The sequence below is a fragment of the Eubalaena glacialis genome, chromosome 7, assembly GCF_028564815.1.
Source record: "Eubalaena glacialis isolate mEubGla1 chromosome 7, mEubGla1.1.hap2.+ XY, whole genome shotgun sequence".
In the NCBI taxonomy this organism is placed as follows: domain Eukaryota; kingdom Metazoa; phylum Chordata; class Mammalia; order Artiodactyla; family Balaenidae; genus Eubalaena; species Eubalaena glacialis.
In genome coordinates this window covers 25992001-26012257 of record NC_083722.1, presented here as the reverse complement: position 1 = coordinate 26012257, position 20257 = coordinate 25992001, and the positions used below count along the sequence as shown (strand labels likewise).

Genomic DNA, 20257 nt, shown 5'->3' with positions numbered 1-20257 from the left:
AAAGAGGCAAGTGATAGGGCTAGAGGAATAACCAGAGGTCAGAGTGGGAAGGGTAACAAAGATGGAGGAGCCAAGGGTAAGCCCTGGGTTTCCAGCAGGTGTGGTGTCAGGTGGAGATGCCCATTAGGACAGACATCGATGAATTCAGTTTGGGCCATTTAGAGTTTGGGGTGTCTTTGAAGCCTCCAGGTGGAGATACACAGCAAGCAGGGGATGGCTGTGAATCTGAAGGATGGGAAAGAGCTCTAAGTCCGAGAGATGGATTTTGGCATTATCACCCCAGAGGCCGTATTTGAAAATCTGAGGATGGTTGTGAGAGCTCCAGGGGACTACAGTGTGGAAAGACAAAATGCCTAAGGTCAGAACCACGGGGAACACCTGACTATTTTGTCTACCTGAACCCAACTCTCCAGTGGTCGTGGCCTAATTAGGGCCCCAGGATAACTTAAAAGTACATGGATTGTGGTCAAGTAGAAATCCTAGGGATAAGGAGGGTGGGAGGGAGGGAGACAAAAGAGGGAAGAGATATGGGGACATATGTATATGTATAACTGATTCACTTTGTTATAAAGCAGAAACTAACACACCATTGTAAAGCAATTATACGCCAATAAAGATGTTTAAAAAAAAAAAAGAAATCCTAGACAATTTAATTAACACAAAATATACCCCACACCATGGAAGCCAGGCAACGTTTTGCAACAAACCCTACTCAGAAAGAGGTTTTAGAAATATTTTATATTTATTCAATATCCCATAATAAACCATAGTGGGAAAGAATATGAAAAAGAATATATATATGAATATAAAAAGAATATATATATATATATGTATAACTGAATCACTTTGCTGTATACCAGAAACTAACACAACATGGTAAATAAACTATAATTCAATTAAAATAAAATAAAAAATATAAATAGTTTATAAACACCAATAATGTCTTTCTAAGTTTCCTCCCAGTTTTGTCTCCTTTTCAGTGCTATACCCTAAATACCCAGGTGGGGATAGGGTGGGGGTATTTGTTGAGGTGGCCACTAACACCAGAAGGTCCAGAAAAAGATGTTCTTACTTCCAGTGATATTTCAAACAGGAAATGACCAGTTTCTTTAAAACCCTACTCCAAGCTCCAAAAACCCTTCATTGCTTCAATTTTGTATCACAGATGTTGGAAACAAACAGTCTTCACTTTTGTCATCTTCACTCTCATTTATGGGAAGGTTGAAACTGCCTTTAATTGAACAAACTAAATCTTAAGGTAGCTATTCTAAGCAACGTTATGATGAATGAATTTGATCATTCTATACCATCCTGCCTTAAAATAAGAACCCTTAATGGACAAGGACATGTTTAGTCTCCTGCAGAATTATGAGATGTCTATACAGTTAAAATCAAGCTTCTAGATGACTATTTTTAATATAGAAAGAAGAGGGGAAGAAAAGAAGCCTAAAGAGTTGAAGCTATCAGAGGCATACATGGAGAACCAGAAGAGAGGAATGTCTTGGAAGACTAAGAAATAGAGAATGTACAGAGAGTAGAAGTGATCTTGTTAATAGCAAAGTTCCAATAAGAGAGGGAATAAGAAGTGGCTATTGAATGTGACAACTAGAGCATAGTGATCAAGATGAAGAGGGTCCCAGTGGAGTGATGGAGGTGGCAACCACTTGGATTACAGTGGACTGAGGAATGCACTGGAAGTAAGGAAGGGAAGACGCTGGGTCTGATCCTGCAGAAAGCTCATTAAGGAATGAACAGCTTTAAGATTTGAGATCCTCAGCCTTTGATCTGTCTTCCCAATCGTTAAATAAGCTAGACTTATCTTGAAACTGGAGTCCATGAATTTTGGTCAGGACCAACCTTTGTGATGAGCCCTCACCCTGCTTTCCTCTCAAATTTGTCAGTCAACAACAGCCACCATTTGAGATGGTCTCTAACGTGGTACGTGAGCCAAGTATTGCCGTCTCCACTTTAATCCTTCATCTACCCCAGCATTCTATGGCTCCACATCAAGAGGAGCTAGTAATTTGAGAAGTTTGCAGGAGTGATATAAACTACAGGAGGATTTAGGGTCTATGAATTTTGTTTTGATCTGATTTTTTTAACTGAGAGGTGACAAAGAGTCATTTGCTGATAAAACAAAGTTCAGAAGATGTTAGAAGGGATGGGATGAGTTTAAACAGGAGAAAGGCTGACAGATCCAGAGACCAGAGAAAAGGAAATAAACTCGATCTGTGGGGAAAGGGATGGCAAATTTACAAAGAGAGTATCTGATCATCTGAATATTTTTATATGACTGTCAACAATATTTGCAACTAGCCCCCACTGAAAAGACAACATGGTTGAGGTAAAGGCTCTTCTGAAATATTTTTTGTGTTCCCCCAGGGTGGGTTGCTTCACCCTCCTCCTCTCTCCCATCTTTTATAATGCATCATGGACACCAAGAGGAAATCAATGGAGCCACAGTGTTGGAGGAGCATGAAAAACCTGCACTGGGGTCTTCAGAAACCTGGGTACCATCTTGACCCAAATTAGCATACATCCTTACCCCAAACCCACTAAGCACCCATACAACAACTTTCATCAGCACCATCTCCTCTGCTTCTTTCCAACATTGGCCCATATATACCCTAATTTCTGCTGCCTCTGGAGTATCCTGTCTACCAGGTCCCCATAATGACCAGCACAATCTTGTACACAGAATAAACCCTCAACTAACTGAGTGAGCTAAAAGGCCCTATAGCAGAACACCTCAACCCAAAATGTTTTTTCTGCATTACATATTCATTGAATCTCTGAATGGGTCAACATATAGATGGAACTCCATTATTTATTCCATTCTTGTTTTGTCAAAGAATTTTTGATATTGCAAAAATTGTACTGCTTTTCATAGAGCTCTCCATTAAACAAAATGCATGCCATATTTAAATTTTGACATTAGCACTTACACCCCACACGATAGAAATCAAGCAATGTCTTAGAACCATATTAATAATAAATATTTGAATATAACAAATGGTAATGTACTAGTTCTGTAACTCCCTGGGTCTTAGGAGTTTTCTGTCCCAACCTGTATAAGATAGGAAAATTGGCTATATATATATAATTAATTTTAATCTAACTCATAAGTTAATATATGCCAAAAAGGTAATTTGAATACATTAGGGTTTACATGGTATAACAGAAAGAACACTGGACTGAGTTGGAAACCTGAGTTCTCATCCAGCCTCAACCACTGATTACTGATGTGACTAAGTAAACTATTTAATGATTAGGCTTCCATGCCTTCATTTGTAAAATGAGGCAATTGGATAGGACAGCTTGTGAGGTTCCTTCCCTTATTAAAATTCTACAACTCTATGAAGCATCAGTTTTCTATTTATTCAGCATGTTGTAATTGACAGGCCAAGTGAAGCATCTCCCAGTTAAACTGACCCCTGCTGAAAAGCCCCGGATGCCAGCCACCCACAGTGTCCTTCCAAAGAGTCCTTAATACAGAAATCTTCGCACTAAGTGCTGAGAGGCATGTCATGCTGACGAAAGCTGCCGCACCCAGGAATGGCCACCCACAGATGGTCCAGTATCCTCTGAGGGGGCCTGACATGAGAGCTCCCCCAACAGGTAGGTTCTCTACAAAACAGGGGCTGACCCAACCAAACGTATCTCTTCTCGGGGGAATTTGAACACAGGACATCCAGAGAGGAGAGAATTGTAAGATACTTTTCTTTGGTAACAGTTATTTTAAAGGAAACATATTCCTTGATTATTTAGTCATTTGACTGACATTCCCCGGTGACCATAAGATCCCATGAAGTCAAAGACCATTCTATCTTGTTCACTGTTGTCACCTCCCACACCTCACATGAGAGGCATTCAACAAACAAAGCATTTTGAGTCACCTAAAGGAAAAAAGTGATAAAGAACCAGGGACAGAAAGAGCAAAGGCTATGGCAGCTCAGAAACAGATATAAAAACAAAGAATCCCTTTCTTCTTGGTCCAATAAGCATGAAGGGGTCATCGTCGGTACTTCTAGTTTACATACAGTTTTAGTCCTATACCTTAACCTCATTTATTTATTAATTTAAATGGAGAAATTAGATCATTTTCTGATTAGCCCGAGCTCTTCTCTGACATAACACAAAAATGCCCCTGGAAATCAAAGGAAAACTCAGCCTTTGAAAAGATTTATCCCGGCTGCAAATAAAAACAAACTCAATTAAAACAAACAAACTTAATTAACTCAGGGTAAACAAAAACAAACAATGAAATATATTAGAAGGTGCTTATGAGTCATTTAGTCTTTGAGAGTTTAGCTTTTATGAGTTAGAAAGATTTCACAGAACCATCTGACTTATGGGGAGCATTTGTTTACCCTGATTTCCTGAAATTACTGGGAACAATTAGAGTTTTGAGATACCCTGAATTTTTCTTTCCATTTGGTGGGGGCCTAATGGCTCATCTGCAGATCTGGACTCCTGTGTGCACATGTGGTCCATAATTCATGAAATGTGCTTATTTACATGTTGTAATTCTTACTTTCCTATGTTTTGAAATGCACCAATTCTTATATCTTTCTTTGACATGCAGACGTATATTTTAGCCGTAAGGGTGACACAATAAGGAGTTGTCAGACATAAAAGCATTAGGGCTGTATGGTACTTGCCCTACAAACAGTATGATGGGAGGAATTTATAAAACGACTGGAGGACATTCTGCTGTACCAGGCAATTCTATTTGATGAGTTAATACTCACCTGAAATAGTTGGCGCCACACCTTCCCTCACCTGGAGAATTACTTGAACTTGGCCTTCACCTGAAACTGAACACAAAAAACCATAACTTGGATGTGATACAAAGATTATCTTAATACGAAAGAGATTCATATGTGAGAACAATGGCTTTGTGCTAAATTCTCCCCAACCTAACTAAATTTTCAAAATAAAAAAATGAAGTCCTTGTTAGTTAGTCTAACAATTGATTTCTAATATTTGATTTTGATTGTTTTTATTTGTAAACTTAATTGCAGTGAGCTTTCCAAAAGAATTGGCACATAAATAATTAGGGAAAAAATTGTTTCACTGTATGTTCTTTGGAGGCCAGTGTTGGTGAGCAGGACACCCCTCATATCCTATTTCCCCTTGAACAGTTTGAAGGCTCAGCTCTTAGAATTCATGTATTTTTCACCAGTAGAGTTCAGATCACCCATGAAATGTATTTGCTTTACCTTTATCCAAACAAATTGTCCTTTTAATGAAGCCTTTTCCCCACCCCGCTTTCTCCTCCCATCTTCCAAACCAACTGAGCACATTTAAAGGCCTGGGGTTCATTAATTTTAAGTGTTCAATAAATTAGTGGAAATAATCAAAAGGCCTGATTCTTTCTGATAATGACAATTTGATGTCAGTATAAACCAGTAGATTAAGCTGGGAACATATGCTCCTTTGCCAAGAGAGGCTGCTGTAATTAAATAGTGAATGCATCTACAAGGTCCTCTCACGCCTGATTAATTAGTAATCAGGTGCGCCAACTCCACTTTTCAGTAACACCTTGTCTCTTAGTGGTTAATTACCTTTCTGCTTTATTTGATGCCATGGAGGCCAGCACCTCCCACCACCGAAGGACCCAATGATGCTGAAGGTTGCTGCCTTGGGGCCTTGGTCCCACCCATGCTCTCCATTTGCCGCTCCCTGGAACCCTAAACCCTTTCCTCTATCACAGAATGGAGCAGACCTAGGATCATTCTTTCTAATTACAAAGCATAAGCTTCAGAACATTACAAAGAAAATAATCCCCCAAAACACCCATGATGAGACCTCTCTGATTCTATTCTTATCTTGTTCATTATTCTCATTTAAAATTTTTCTGTAATAAACTATAATGGAGTATCACCTGCAGAAATACAGAATCACTATGTTGTATACCCGAAACTAACATAATACTGTAAATCAACTATATTTCAATTTAAAATTCTTTCCCATTATAAAATGCATGAGTCTGTGGCTTTCTCCTTCCACTGTACACACTTTTTTGACCAGGTAGAATGGCCAACATGTTCTTTATGTGCTCTACTTTATCATCACTTCCAAAGCTTTACTTACATTGTTTCTTTATACTATTGCAAATTTCACCCACTTTTCTAACTTAAATAATAAAAGTAATTAATAATAAAGCCACCAGCTTAACATCTCTTTTTTTCTATCATGTCTAACTCATCCACTTCTGCTCACACTGATCTATGCATTTTCTAAAGTTTAAAAGCATTTCTAAAACCATGCAGTGATACTTATCCCAAGCTCTCTTTCAATTGAGCAAATACCACTGTGCATCAACTGTGGTGAATTTAGGATTGCCTCAGTCCTTAGCTCTGTCTTTAAATCTTTGAGGGAGGGAATTTTCTCCTGTACCTTAAGACACTAGACATTGTTGGACATGTAGATACTTAATTTTCATGGACCAATCAGAAATCCTAAATTTATACTTCTCTACTCTGGATGCCAGAACTTAACTGGCAATTTTGACAAATTAAACAAATGGAGGCAGGAATTAACCCTTTTAAAGGAGCCAAAAGACAAAATGGTAAAAAAGATAGGTTCCATCAGAAAGAAAAGAGAAAGGGAATACGGCAAAATGACATCTAAAAACATGCAAAAGTCTGTAACAATAGAATACCCTTGTACAAGAGAAAGGAATAAAATATTGTAATGGAATCAAACTCTAAGAAAGGTAAATTTTTTAAAAATTCCAAGAATCATTTGGAAAGGGAAGTCAGTTCATTTAAAGATGTTATAAAAATCATCCTTGTACTCACAGATATAGAAAACAAACATGGTTACCGAAGGTGGGGAGGAGGGATAAACTAGGAGTTTGGGATTAGCAGATACACACTACTATATATAAAACAGATAAACAACAAGGACCTACTGTACAGCACAGGGAACTATATTCAATGTCTTGTAATGAACCATAATGGAAAAGAATATGAAAAAGAATATATATATATATATATAATCACTGAATCACTTTGCTGTACACCAGAAACTAACAAAACGTTGTAAATCAACTAGACTGAAACATCATTTTTCCCACTATATAGAGGAGGGAATTTGAAGTAGAGGGAAAATAATCAGTGTATCCAGAATCCCCTGGGTGAAAAGGATACCCCCAGCCAGTACAGTATCAGGAACTGTAGTTATGATGATTACGTAGTCGTCATAGGCAGCAGTGATGATCACCCAGAAAACTGAAAAGGTGAGCCCTGGACATACCGGACCCCCAGTATAGGCTGTCCCCCTTTCCTTCATCCATTAAAGCCCTTACCCAGGCCCTGTCCCTGGTGAACCAAGGCTCCCTGGAGCAGCGAGCTGTCACGCCTGCACCTCGACACTGGTGGCTTCTGATCTGGGTGAACTCTGACTTTGTTCAGCCTCTACACGTGCACGAATGGCTCCCACCTCCAGAGCAACCTCTTCCCCAAAGCAGACACTGAAACTAAAACATGCTTTGGAAAGCTACTGTTCACTTTATTAAAGCAGGTGTGTGAATATCATTCAATCTGAGAAGAGAAGCAGTTTCAGTATCACAGGAAATGGAGCAACATCACCAAAAGCAGGAAAAATTAGAAAAGTCTGATTTCCTATACCACATGCCCCCTGCGGGCTGGTTCTGAGCGTGGGAGCTGGCTCAGAGGGCTGTTTCTTCCCAAACACCACTTCTAGGCGGAGAGAGACCACAGAGAGTGGGCAGGAAGTGTGTGGGTGAAATCCAACAGCCTGGATTTGAATCTTGGGTTTTCCAGGTCCTAGATGCGGGCACCTGACAAGTTCTGAACCTCACTCACTTCCTGTGAAAATGGGAATCATCGTACCGCCTTACATCATAGGGTGATTGGGAAGAAAAGATGGAAAATCCAGGTAACGTGCTTAGCATAGCTCTTGGCTCAAATGAACAATACATGTGAGTCATCATCAATACCGTTATTACGACAGGTTCATTATTCTAGGAGCCAGTTAACAAAACCCAAAAAATATGCTTTCACTCTTTTGACAGCTGCACCTAATCACGATAAGCCCTAGTATTCAGAGTTGTAAGCAACTTAACCAGATCCGCTGAAGTTTGCTAAGTGCTTTGACTCTATAAAAGACAGCGTAAATGCAGTGTCATTTCCAATTTGGAGAAATACCAAGAGGGATAAAAATCATTTGAGAATAAAGGTATTGACTCAGGAAGAGTTTAAGAGCCTAACACAAGCTGTGATATTGTACATATGCTTTCTCAGTGCTTATGATTTCTGATTTTGTATTTGTAATATGAGAATGGTTAATCTCCTTTGTTTATCAATGGAGCCTCACTGCCGTTGATCCTTACAGATTGTAAGAATATCTGGTTGGTCCTCAAAAAGAAAAGAAACCTTTGGGTCAATTATAGCCAAATTATTCTGATGAGTGCTACATGATCTAAGCTTGCTATAAACACAGACATCTAGGAGAAAGAGAGAAACGTGTAAGAAAATGGCTCCTGGTGAGAGAAAAGAGAGTTACTCATGTAGATCTGATTCTCATGCCTGCCAGAGTGATGTGTTGGCAAATTTTGTCCTCACGAGGGCCCTAAGGAAGAGAAAAATTAATTGATTCTCTCCCAGGGCAGGTCCCATTTTCTCTTGGAATTTTGGAGGGAGAGAGTACCTGCTTACCTAAAAAGAAAAACCAGCTGGTATCTTAGTAATAGATCCCTTGCCTGTTTTCCTCTTCACTCTATCCACATGCTCACCTTGCCACTGAGGACTGTACACGTATTAGGACCTCTCACTCAGCTTACATTTATCTAGCATGAGTCAGCTACTAACTACACGTGGAGAGAATGGGAAACAGCAACTACTTCTGTGTCTGTGAGTTTCTTCCAGTCTCACCTGACTCGTGCCTGCTCTCCCTCTCTTTTGGCCCTGGACCCAGTTCCAGTGCCATCTTCATGGGCCAGCTCTTGGGTTGGTCCTCTCTTTGCATTTTCATCTTCACCTGCCCTGTCCTCGACCTCCACCTCTTCTCACACTCCTGCACCCGCCTGCTCTGTTTCTCCCTCCCTGTTCAGTTCTTGCTCCTCAGAAATGAGCTTCATTCACTCAGCCACAGAGAAGGCTTTCTTGTCAACTGGTCCCTGGGCAGCTAAAGCTTGATTCGCAGGACCACTCTCGTCTGATTCCAGCCTCTTGGAGACAGCCACTGAATGACCTTGACCTCGTCACCCAGGATCTTTTCAAGACCTTCACAGAAATATGATATGAAAATCCTTCCAACACTTGTGAGTCTTCTATTATTCCCAATAACATTCATTCATAAAAAGGTGTAATTTTTTTAAGAGTAAAAGAACTTGATCAAGATGCTGAGAGATACATCTGCATTAACCAGTCCTGAGAGTTAGCTCAATTAAACCTTCTTAATTAACTCAGAGAACAATAACAATTGTTATTCTGACTCAGAGCAAGGTTTGCCATGCTTGCACAGGGCGTGTGTGATTCCTGGGCCCTGCACAGATCTACAGAACCAGAACTTCCGGGGGCGGGGGACCTGGGAGCAAGCATTCCAGCTGTTTGCCCATGAGGCACACTTAGAAAGCACTTCTTGAAGGAATTTTACAAACTTTTCCATACTCTACTCTTAAAAATGTGGTTTTTACTCACAGGTAAAAACCTGTGAGTAAAAGTTTCTCTTAGCAAGTGGCAGGTATTCTTAGCAGGTGAGGAAAGGAACCCAGGTTAAAAAAAAAAAAGAGAGAGAGAGAGAGAGAGAGATCCTTATATTCACAATTCTTACTTTTCATCAATTATACCAAAAATTTGAAAACCAAAGTATACTCCCAAAATATAAAATGTAATGTGATCATTTTAGTAGTATAAAAGTTTTATTTTAATAGTTATGAATGTTAATGTGTTTTAGAGAAAGCAAGTAGGTCATTAAACCCATGATTTTATGGATAATATTGCTTAAAAAAAAGACAGGTTTTAAAAATAAGGCAGTGTGGGAATTGATGTAAGAAAAATATCAAGTAAGTAATAGCACAGGAGGCATAAGGATGTGACAAAGTGTGAAGGCGATACTCAAATATGTAAAGTTCAAGAAGCACAGAGGAGTTAACAAGTACAGCTTTTTCCTACAAACAGGAGAAAGAAGAACTGGTTTACAAGGGTGGGTAGGTACATAAGCTTAGATTAAAACAAAACAAAACACTAGTATACTAGAAAAAACACTGAAATAGAGTCAGAAAAGCCAAGTCGGGATACTGGTTATACCACCCATGACCTGTGTGAACGGAGGCCAGCCACCAGCATCGCTGAGAATTAGCTCCTTAACCTTGAGTGATTCCTTGAAAAAGTATCTGATTCTGACTCCTGAGTTTTCCTTCCTTCCTTCTTTCTTTCCTTTTCTCCATTTCTTCCTTCCTTCTCCTTTTGGAGAAGTTGCTTGTAATTGAGAGGCAAAATCCCTTTTCACATGCGCAGCTCCTGTTCCGTTCTCTATATTTTTGCCATAAAGGTTTGTCGTGCATTTCCCTGAAGTCAGCTCTCTATATTACCGGTACCAATCCTTGGGGATCTTTGGGGAATGAGTTTTCTATAAGAATGTAAATTAATTTATTAACTAGAATGCTATAGATTGCCTTAGAGGGCCTCGGCATGGGAATGGCTGCAGATTTTCAAAGGATTATGATTCTGCTCTGCTCATAAAATCCTCCCAAAGAGCTCTGGGGAGCCAGCTGAGTCCTCTCTCATTAGAACCTAACAAGATTCCTTCTCAAGGAGTTGCATGGGGTCTCCTAGACCAGCTGAAGAACAGAAGGGTCTAGGCGGCAGCCTGCTCCATCCCAGTGCCTTAGCGCTTTGAGAAAAGAGAAACCTGGGCCGAATCCCTGCTCGCCTCACTGCCAACTTGGGAAAACATGCCTTATTTTCAGGATGTTCCAAGTTAACAGCATCTTTTCTGAGCCTTCTGGGTGATGTGACTTGAGTTCTTTTTTGAGACAATAAAGTCCATCTGTCTTTCTATCCACAGCCCACTTGCCCTCATAGACAACAGCCCCGGCTTCTTGCCAAACAGCCTGCCTTTATCTTGGTGAGGGGGACATTTGGAAACAAGCATTGACCAGCCTGGCTAGACGTGTCTTTTTTTTTCAGTCTGATCAGAAGAAGGTGGTACACGAGAGCCTCCAAGCCTAGCAGGCGGACTTTCTCAGCTGCCGCCTCACACAATATCCCAGCTCGGCTGCATCTCTGCTGTGTGAACTCGGGCCAGGGGGCGAGTGTGAATGGCTCGGCATCTGATAGGAATTTATCACCCACCGGCTGCTGGTTGGGTAGGGGATAAAGCAAGGGGAAGGGGGCTGTGAGTGTTTAATGCACACTGCCACAACCCAACAGTTTGCCCTAAAGAGCCTCTTCCCAATATAAAAGGACAGGGTCAAAAGTAAGTTGACCCCGGACAGAATGTACAATTATTAGAAGAGAACTGTGCAGGAACAGCTGCTGGGACCCCACCGGTTCCGCATCAGGCTTCCAAGAGTCAGAATATGAATAATCAACTCAAGGGTGTTTTCTCCACCCCTCCTCACCCCCACCACCTCCCCCAGCCTTGTCCTCCTGTTTTGGGCAAGTCCTATTGCGTTTCCACAGGAAGAAGCATAGCCCTCCCTAGCAGCTGCAATAATTGTGTCCCTATTGTGATGAAGACCTCCTCCTGGCCACCCCCCTACAAGTGGCCATTGTCAGCGCGGAGTCAGTGATTACACGCTCCGCCTGATGCTTTGGGGGACCCAGCTGCCTAAGTGCTGACACACGAGTGTGCGGAAGGCCGGGGAGGGGGCCGGGCCGGTGGAGGTGGAGGCAAGAGGTGGGGGGAGCCCACGTCTGTGAGATGGGACTCTGACATACCAGACCTTTTGCATAAGTCAAGCCCAGAACAAATGAGGCTTTATCAGGCCCCAGTGATGAGGGGGTCTCATCTCCCTTTGAAGTGGAGCAGACCATGGGGCCTAGCAGCTTTTCCTCCTTTGGACCAAGCAAACATCCTGCTTTTGATACGCTGCATGCTCATTATCTCTGCCCCATTTAATGATTTTTGATTGAAGGGTGGCGGCTGGGATGCCGAGAAGATCGTTAGAGAGGCTCCATCCAGCCAAGCCCGCAAGAAAGGCTTTCCTTGTGCCCGGGCGTAAATTCGGAATTTCTTAACAGTATGCGCTTGTTCTTAGAGGCAGATAAGGGCAGAGCGTGAAATTCTTAATTAAGCAATAAATAGAGAGTGGGGTGTCAGCAGATGTAGCCGGTAGCCATGGCAACGGGAATCACATGGGCAAGAGAGCTGAGACTAGATGTAGGCCTCAGGCCTGGGCCTGACTGACAGCTGAAGAATCCTACAAAGCTTGTAAACCAGATTAATTAGCTGACTAATTATTTCATAGCGTGAATGTAACTAAAAAATAAAAATAGTTCACCACGAACTAAAACATCCCTGGGAAAAAACCAACAGGGACAGAGGCAGTGGGAAACTGGCTGTGTAAGTCAGAGACAGGAGTGCTAGTGAATCCGATCACAGAGACTGAAAAATGGGCTCTCTGGATTTGACTCCAAGTTTGACAATATGAAGGAACGCTTGTTTTATAGTCAGACCCGTTCGCAAGCATGGTGTAGAAGTTGCAGTTCACCACTGCCGTTCATGATAGTTTATCACACCAAATATTGCCCCTCCGGGATCCTACCACAAACTGTAGCACACAAGGACTTCACTTGTGGTCTGTTTTGTAAGTGGCTCCTTGGGCAGAAGTCTAAGGGGCTTTAGAAAGGCTTTAGAACCAATCTCCTTAATAAAGATTCTTAAATGAGCAAGGTTATCTTATTCTGTGGGTAACAATTGCTTAAGTGATATTAAGTTTCAATCAGTGGACCCATATATCATATACGTCATGTTATCATGAATCTGTTATCTTACAAAAGCTAGTCAAGGAAAGTAGAATGAGACTCTTTTAGACAAGTTATGACGGGTATATGGAATTCAAGGCACCTGAGACTGACCACCTTCCGGGAAAAAAAGAAACATTCTAGAGAAACAATCTACTGAGAAAATGTGTAATAAAATAACATGGGCATGCTAATCACACTTGAAGATGTTTGGGTGTTTTGTACCACAATTCCAAGAGATAAGTAAGCATTCTTAACCTCGTTGTATAGATGCAGCCACGGAGGCATGGAGAATTTATAATTCCATGCCCCAGGTAAAATAGCCAGCCAGCCACTGATTAAAACCCGAAGCCCTAAACTCTGGCCATGAGCTTTCCAAAGAAGCTGCATTCTGTAAAGACATTGCTGAACAAAGACAAAACTTGCCTTGGTAAAGAAGAGAAAGGCGAGAGTCAAAAAATACTATATGTGCGGGACTTTTTTCCTTGTCATGGGGACCAGTGAGAAATTTTCTCCTGCACCACTGCCTGGCACCCCCCACCCTTGTTGGTCAGTGGCCCATGATTATTGAGGGGGCAGCACACTCTAGTGGAGAGAGTCACAGCCAGGAGCCAGAATGCCTGGGTTCTGCTCTCTGCCATTCTCGGCTGGGTGGAAGATGAGTCAGGCATCTTAAATCACATAGCAAGGAGCCAAATGGAGGAAATGAAGATAATTGTGATTTTTTTAAAACTTCCCCTCTGGGGGGATGTGGTAGGGCTGCACACCAACAATACAAAAGATGGTCTACTGAGAAGTGGTCAAGGAATGAGTGAAAGCCAGCCAACTGTCAGTGGAGCAGGACTCCAGATGGAAGGCCAGCAGGGAAAGGAGCAGTGTTCCCCCAACCATGCCCACCCCCCAAAGCCTGACAGGAAACTCAGTGGACCTGGAGGAGGGTCAAGCAGTTTCCCTATAATAAAATGAATCTTCTGTATACACAACCTCCCCATGGGTTTTGTTTTGTTTTTTTTTCATTCCAGGAATATGTCCACATAGACTGTGAGGGCTTCTCTTCTTGGATTAAATGTATTTTATGTAAATTATCCCAATCACAGAGACCTATAAAGCCCCATGGTCCAAAGAAGACAATTAAGTGAAAGTAACAAACTAATCAACATATAACTGGCACTCTCCTGCTTGGAGCCTTTGGAGGTGTCAGCCGCAGCTACGTCACCGCCGTTGGGCTGTTGGTCTGCGGACACCATGGTAGCCTCCTCAACTTCCTAGTGGTGGTGCAGACTTTACACAGAGGATATCCACAATCATGACCAATGCACACACCCCAATATAGCTGCACGGGACACCACCACGGAAGACCAGTGTGAGCCTCGGCTCCGCCTGAAACCTCAAGTCCTCACTGTGACAGCCCAGGAATGGGAACAGGCCTGGCTCTCGCCACCTACCTACTCCATTCAGACAGAGGATGACGGGAGCACAGATGACCATGAAAGCCGCTCCTTGGAGGACTAGGAATCCTCTCCAAGGAGTCAGGGTATCCAACTTTACTAAACATTCCAGCAACCCTCTGTGACTTCCTGGTCCTTGCCCAACTCATATTATTCAAAAGTGGAGATACCAAGGTATTCTGATACAAAGACTCTTTAATTAATAAAAGCCGTCTGCCTAATAAAAATGGTTTATACTGAAATATTCACCTCAGTCCTATATATGTACATATATAATACAGATGCACATCTACATAAAATATATATATACTTATACAGATGTGCATTTATACCATATGTGTAAATATAGTATAATACCATAACTTGCTGTTAATTCAATAAATAATGCGGGGAAGAAAATCTTTAGCTGCATGACTTGATTTTGTTTTCTTTATGCCACAAATGTTCCTTTATCATGCTTGGTTTATGTGACTGTTCAAATTAGTCTGCAGTTCATGAACAAATCTGATCCATGGACAAGACAGGTTCCTCAGAAGCGTGCTAACTAATAACACAAAAGCAATTTGAAATTAAAATTTTGTTTCGGAATATACATCAAATGAATAGCCATAGTTAAAGTTAATGGCAACTATTTGCTCTTACTTAATGGCTGTATTTGACTCTAGTGGTAAAACAGTCTCAGGGATCTCTGTCCATCCTGATTTTTTATAGTTTTAGGTTGTATTTATGGATGAATCAAATCAGAAATAAAATTTGAATGATACAATTCAGTGCAAATAAAATATAGAGCAATCCATTTGGCCAAGACTTTTTAAAAACCCAGGAAGCACCATCCTCTCCTCTCTGGTGCTATTAAAATGTAATCGCCCCAGGGCTCAAGTGTAATCAGACCCAGTTGACAAATGGATAGGCACAAGTGAGAGGGACAAAGAACTCAGGATGCCTACCAGCTCCCTAAACCCTTAAGGCCAAGTCTGGCTTGTGGCAGAGACTGGGACTTGCCATGCTTGACATGGCCCTGATTTCGACCAGGATCTATTAAGACCAGTTCATAACAAAATTGTCCTTCTAGAGACTCATTTTGTCAGATTCTCCTTCTTACAGACCACACTGAGCTAAGGTTGGTATAAGTGGACACCACGTACCCAGAGTGACCAATGCTGAAATAATATGGAAAAGAAATATGAGATGAGCTCCAGGAAGTCAAAAGAAATCTATGGCCCTGACCCACACATTGGGCTCCCGTGAAACATGCACAGTAAGAAGGTAAGGAAATCCTTTTGGCCCCTGTTACTCTGCAATCACTGTAGGGTTTCTGGTACTATAAAATGAGGCTCCTGGACCCTTCACCCTGATGCTGCATCTGACACAAGACAAGACAGCCCATCCCCCAGTCCTCAGATAGCCTTCCATGCATCTCATTTTCCTGACCTCAGATTTCCTTCCAAGGCTTCTCACCTTCCACATTGACTACACTCTTCATCCTGCCTCTCTGTACCTTTGCTGCTCCTTGTATCGGTGATCACAACCAGCCATCCTGTCTTTACATGTGCAGTTGACTTTTCTACAAATACAACATGGCCTTAACATGAATGAAAAATACGAATAGCAGTCAAAGTTTATTAAGCACTTGCTCTGGTTTAGATCCTCTGCTAAAGAATTTTACATGTTATCCTTGATTTAATTTCCTATCCTTTAGATAGGTCCTTTTATTATCCCATTTTACAGATGAGGAGGCTGAGGCTTAGAAAGAATACCTGCACGATGTCCCATAGCTAGTAGGTGCTAGAGCTGGGATTCAAAGGCAGGCAGTCTGATTCACAGCCCAACCACTTAACCATAACACACAGCGGTCTCTTTCAGTTCCTCATCACTTCATAGCACCAGTGTTTGGTATTCCAAAGGGAATAGTGGTTTCTGACTATGTGCTCAACATGCTCATCCAATTATACTTACCCAGATAGGTGAGTTGTCTCAACTGGCTGTGGAAGAACCAGTCACAGCCTTGGTCCCGACCAGGTGATGGAAGAGACGGAAGGGACCGCCCCGCTTGACTCCCGCACCTTATGAGGATGTCAGGGTAAGACCAAAGGTATGTGTGCACCAGCAGCAGGTAATTCCCAGGAGCAAAGTTCTCAAATGTCGCTGAGTACTTGAAGTGAGAGAAAAGTACAAAATTGCTCATTGAGTGAGGAAGACTCTTCCCAGAAAAAGAGTTACAAAGAACTCAGATGGAGTGTTTAGAAACAGGACTGTTCACACCAGCTACTTTTCTTGTGGGAAATGGGCTTACTTAAATCTACTCCATCATAAATTCATAACTAAAGCTACAAAATCATACAGTGTGAGGACGGAAAGCTGTAAGGTTCTTCTTGTTTAACAATCTCAATTAACAGAGGAGAAAACCAAAGTTCAGACAAGCGAAGTAACTTGTCCGTGGTCAAACAGCAAGAAGAGACAGAGACACATGTAGAATTCCTGTCCAGTTTTCCCCAAGACTCAAACAGGCAGGCAATGACAGGAGTGCCATCCATTTATGACAGTAACAGCTAATGGTCGAGCATTGGCTCAGGCATCATTCATATCAAGGCATCCAACCCTTGAAAGACTCTGGGGATTGTTACTAGTATTGCCTCCATTTTATAGACGAAGACACTGAGGCAGGTGGAGGTTCGGTAACTCTCCCTACATCACAAAGCAGGAGAGCGCTGATCTGGGACAGAGACCCAGGTGTCCACCTCCAGAGTCACCATACTACTGCCTTCACCTTCCCAGAATGTTCTCATGGGAACCTCAGGGGAAGGAGAGAGAGGTGCACATTCTTCCTGAGAGCCGTGGTGAGGGGATCAAAGGGATTCTGCTTTGAATTCTTCAGATCTATGGCACACCTGCTTCCAGCTCCCTAAGACCTGCTCTTATGACCTTTAGGGAGAATGTGTGTGATGAGACGGGAAGAAAGAAATGTGTTAAAAGGAATAAAAGAAGCTTGAGGGAATCCACTGGATTCATTTTCTTCAGAAAATGCACCTATTTTCCTTATGGTTTTTCCTACCTTCCCTCCCCCTAACCATCTGACTCCTTCAACCCAATCCAAACGAAAGGCTAGTGCCTTTCGTTTTCAGGTGCAAGTTAATCTTTGACCACAAGGTGGCAGTGTGCAACGTAAAAAAATGCCTTGTGAAGATATTTTCTCTGGGCTACAAACACTTCCCTGGGGTAAGTTGGTTCTTAACCCATAATATATAAGACTACAATTCTATAGGATGCTTAGAAGCTGTTTTTCATTGTATTAATAAAGTTAAAATTTCAGGCAGAACCATTCTGTGTTCAAGGTGAGGTTTAAAGAGATTCTAAAATTTTCAAGTTTAAAATAAAAAACAATCATACCTCAAATTCAGGTTACATTCATCTGGTCAAAATGCTGCTGCAGTTTTCTTGATCAGCACCAGACGATGCTAATACCTGCAAACTATTACATCACAGAAGGAAAGACGGGAAGCCCTGGGGAATGGAATCTACCATCAAGTGGATGCCGGGGGTTACCTGCAGAGAGTTGTTGGTCCAAGGGCTCTCAAATCGCAGTGAGTAGGTTTCTTGATCCAAGAGCAGCGCCATCCAGCCATAAGGGTTAGACAGTGTGTCATGCACATAACTGACAGTGGTTGTCTTATTTCTGCTGTCCGTTATGGTTAAATCATAAGAAACTTTTGGGGCATTGGCTCTAGAGTGATTTAAAAAGAAAAAAAGTGGGTGGTAAGTTTTTTGTCCATCCTGGATCTAAGGCACTCCTCTCCCATCAGCTATAATTCATCTATTTTCTCCATGTACGTCTCTCGTCCCAGTGTCTATAGAGGTTTTAGCGGTCATGGTGTGTGTCAAAAAGCCCAGTGGGAAGGTGTCACTGGACCATTTGTGCATCACACTGACCTGTAACACTCACATCTTAGGCCACTAATCAATGCCATCTTAATGAGTTCATATAGGCCAGGACTATATACTATTATTTTAACACAGAAATGTCCAAGGTCAGAATATTGCCATAACCCAGGTTTATCAGCAGCAGAAAGCATATTACACAGTTACTAGTTATCCCTCTGGGGAGCAGTGGCTGAAGCCCAGAACCTCAGAGCCTACCTAGAACGTCCCAGCAGGAACAGCCGCAGTAAGCTTCCCCGGAACGAAGAGGGCCCTGGGTCCTCTCCTGTGAGCTTACGCGATGCCCAGGGCTCACTCAGTGCCGGTGGGTTTGCGTTCTTGCTTGTTAACAAGGAATGTGACATCCTGAAGTTAGAGACATTTTCTCTTTTTTGGTATCCTGCCCCTTGGCACTGGGCCCAGCACATTATGGGCACTCAAATCATGTTTGTTACACAAACAAAGCCTGCATGGAGGAGCTCTTCCCAAAAGCGATGCCAACTTCCCAATGTAGAGAAAGGGCTTCTAGAAGAACAGCATTTTACCAAGTGAGGAAACTGAGACAGAGTATGGTAAAAGTAGTATGTGAACATCACAGGTAGAACTAGAAAGTTTTAAATTTCTACAAAGTATTCTATGCAGCCCATTCCAGAAAGTGATTTTTAAGACTTCAATAGAAGATAAATAGATTTTGCCACCTGCTTAGACCCTAAAAGAAAAAGTGGACAGAAAAAAAATAAAGCAAAAGCTAAAAGAAATCAACACCCATTACGACCGTCCTTCCCCCTCTGGTTTAGTTTTGATGAGAATCTTTAACTGTGGCATGTTGCTACAGGCAGATAATTAAATTCTCAAAGTAAAGGGAAATGAGACAAAGGAGGATGTTGGGTTTTCAAAGTGAGGGGTGATGTGAGCACATGGAAAGCCAATTTACAATCTAGTGGCATATTATAGAGAGGAGACTGGTTTTAGTGTTAAATGCTTGGGCACCATTGTCAAATGGGTGTAAATTGGAAATCTATATCTGCGTGCACTAGGTGTATGAATTTGGGGGACTCACTGACCCTCTTTAAGCTTTAATTTCCTTTTTTTTTTTTTAATGGAAACAACAACAGTATGTATCTCCTATAGCAACTGTGAAACTTAAAGTGATAGTCTATGTGAAGTATTCAGTAACCATCGCTAAGCCCAATAAGTCTACCTATAGCTCATTTAAGAAAGAACCTCAGATGTGCCTGGTTTGCCACTCTGTCTACTTATTTTACTGTCTAGAGTTTATCCAGGATATTTGGTCATTTAAAAACACACTCAAAACCTTTCATGGTACAGAGCTTTAGCCCTGGCAATGTAGCACTTGATACATATTTCTTGTAAGATTAAATGCGTTTGTTTCATCCGTTAATAAGTAAAATGAAAGGGATAAAGAATGCTCAGGGCATTTGGAATAAAAGAACTACTCTTTCCCAGATGTCCCTACATAGCATTCACCAAACCTTTAGAAATTTTGGGGTGGGGGGGCTTCTTCCTCTCTTTGGGCCTGGGATACGGAGGGCTTTTTTTGCATGTATATCAAGATTTAAATCGGAACTTAAGTAAATCCTGGACTCACATTCTTAGAATCAGAGTGGATATGAAGGTCATCTGTTCTAACATCCAATCTACTGTGGAAATTCCCTCCATATTTTATCTTGTTCCTTCTTCCAGCTTTGGGGAGCTCACATCCTCAAATTCCTCCTCCATTTATGAAATTTATTTGTAAATTTTAATTTTAGACAAGCTTGAGAAAGCTTAATTTTCTCCCTTGTATTTTCTAGCCCTTTCTCCTCAATCGCTATGGCTTTCTCTTACCCTGACTGAAACCATGAGTCCCAGGGTCCCAGGAGATCAGCCAGCACAATTTGGCCCAACTAATATATTTACTAAGTGAAGATAGGTTACTGGGAAATAAATGTA

The 20257-nt window shown here is 41.7% G+C and overlaps 1 protein-coding gene across 8 annotated transcripts in view; it reads right to left on the bottom strand.

Moving 5' to 3' along the window:
• PKHD1 (PKHD1 ciliary IPT domain containing fibrocystin/polyductin) overlaps nucleotides 1-20257 on the bottom strand; it is a 446865-nt gene that overhangs the window by 201346 nt on the left and 225262 nt on the right. For all 8 annotated transcript variants that reach the window (XM_061196096.1, XM_061196099.1, XM_061196100.1 and 5 more), the window contains 3 exons: nucleotides 17933-18110; nucleotides 16346-16541; nucleotides 4752-4817 (listed from right to left, as the gene is read on the bottom strand). In XM_061196096.1, the coding sequence (XP_061052079.1) occupies nucleotides 4752-4817; nucleotides 16346-16541; nucleotides 17933-18110 (440 nt within the window). The remainder of the gene's footprint in view (nucleotides 1-4751; nucleotides 4818-16345; nucleotides 16542-17932; nucleotides 18111-20257) is intronic.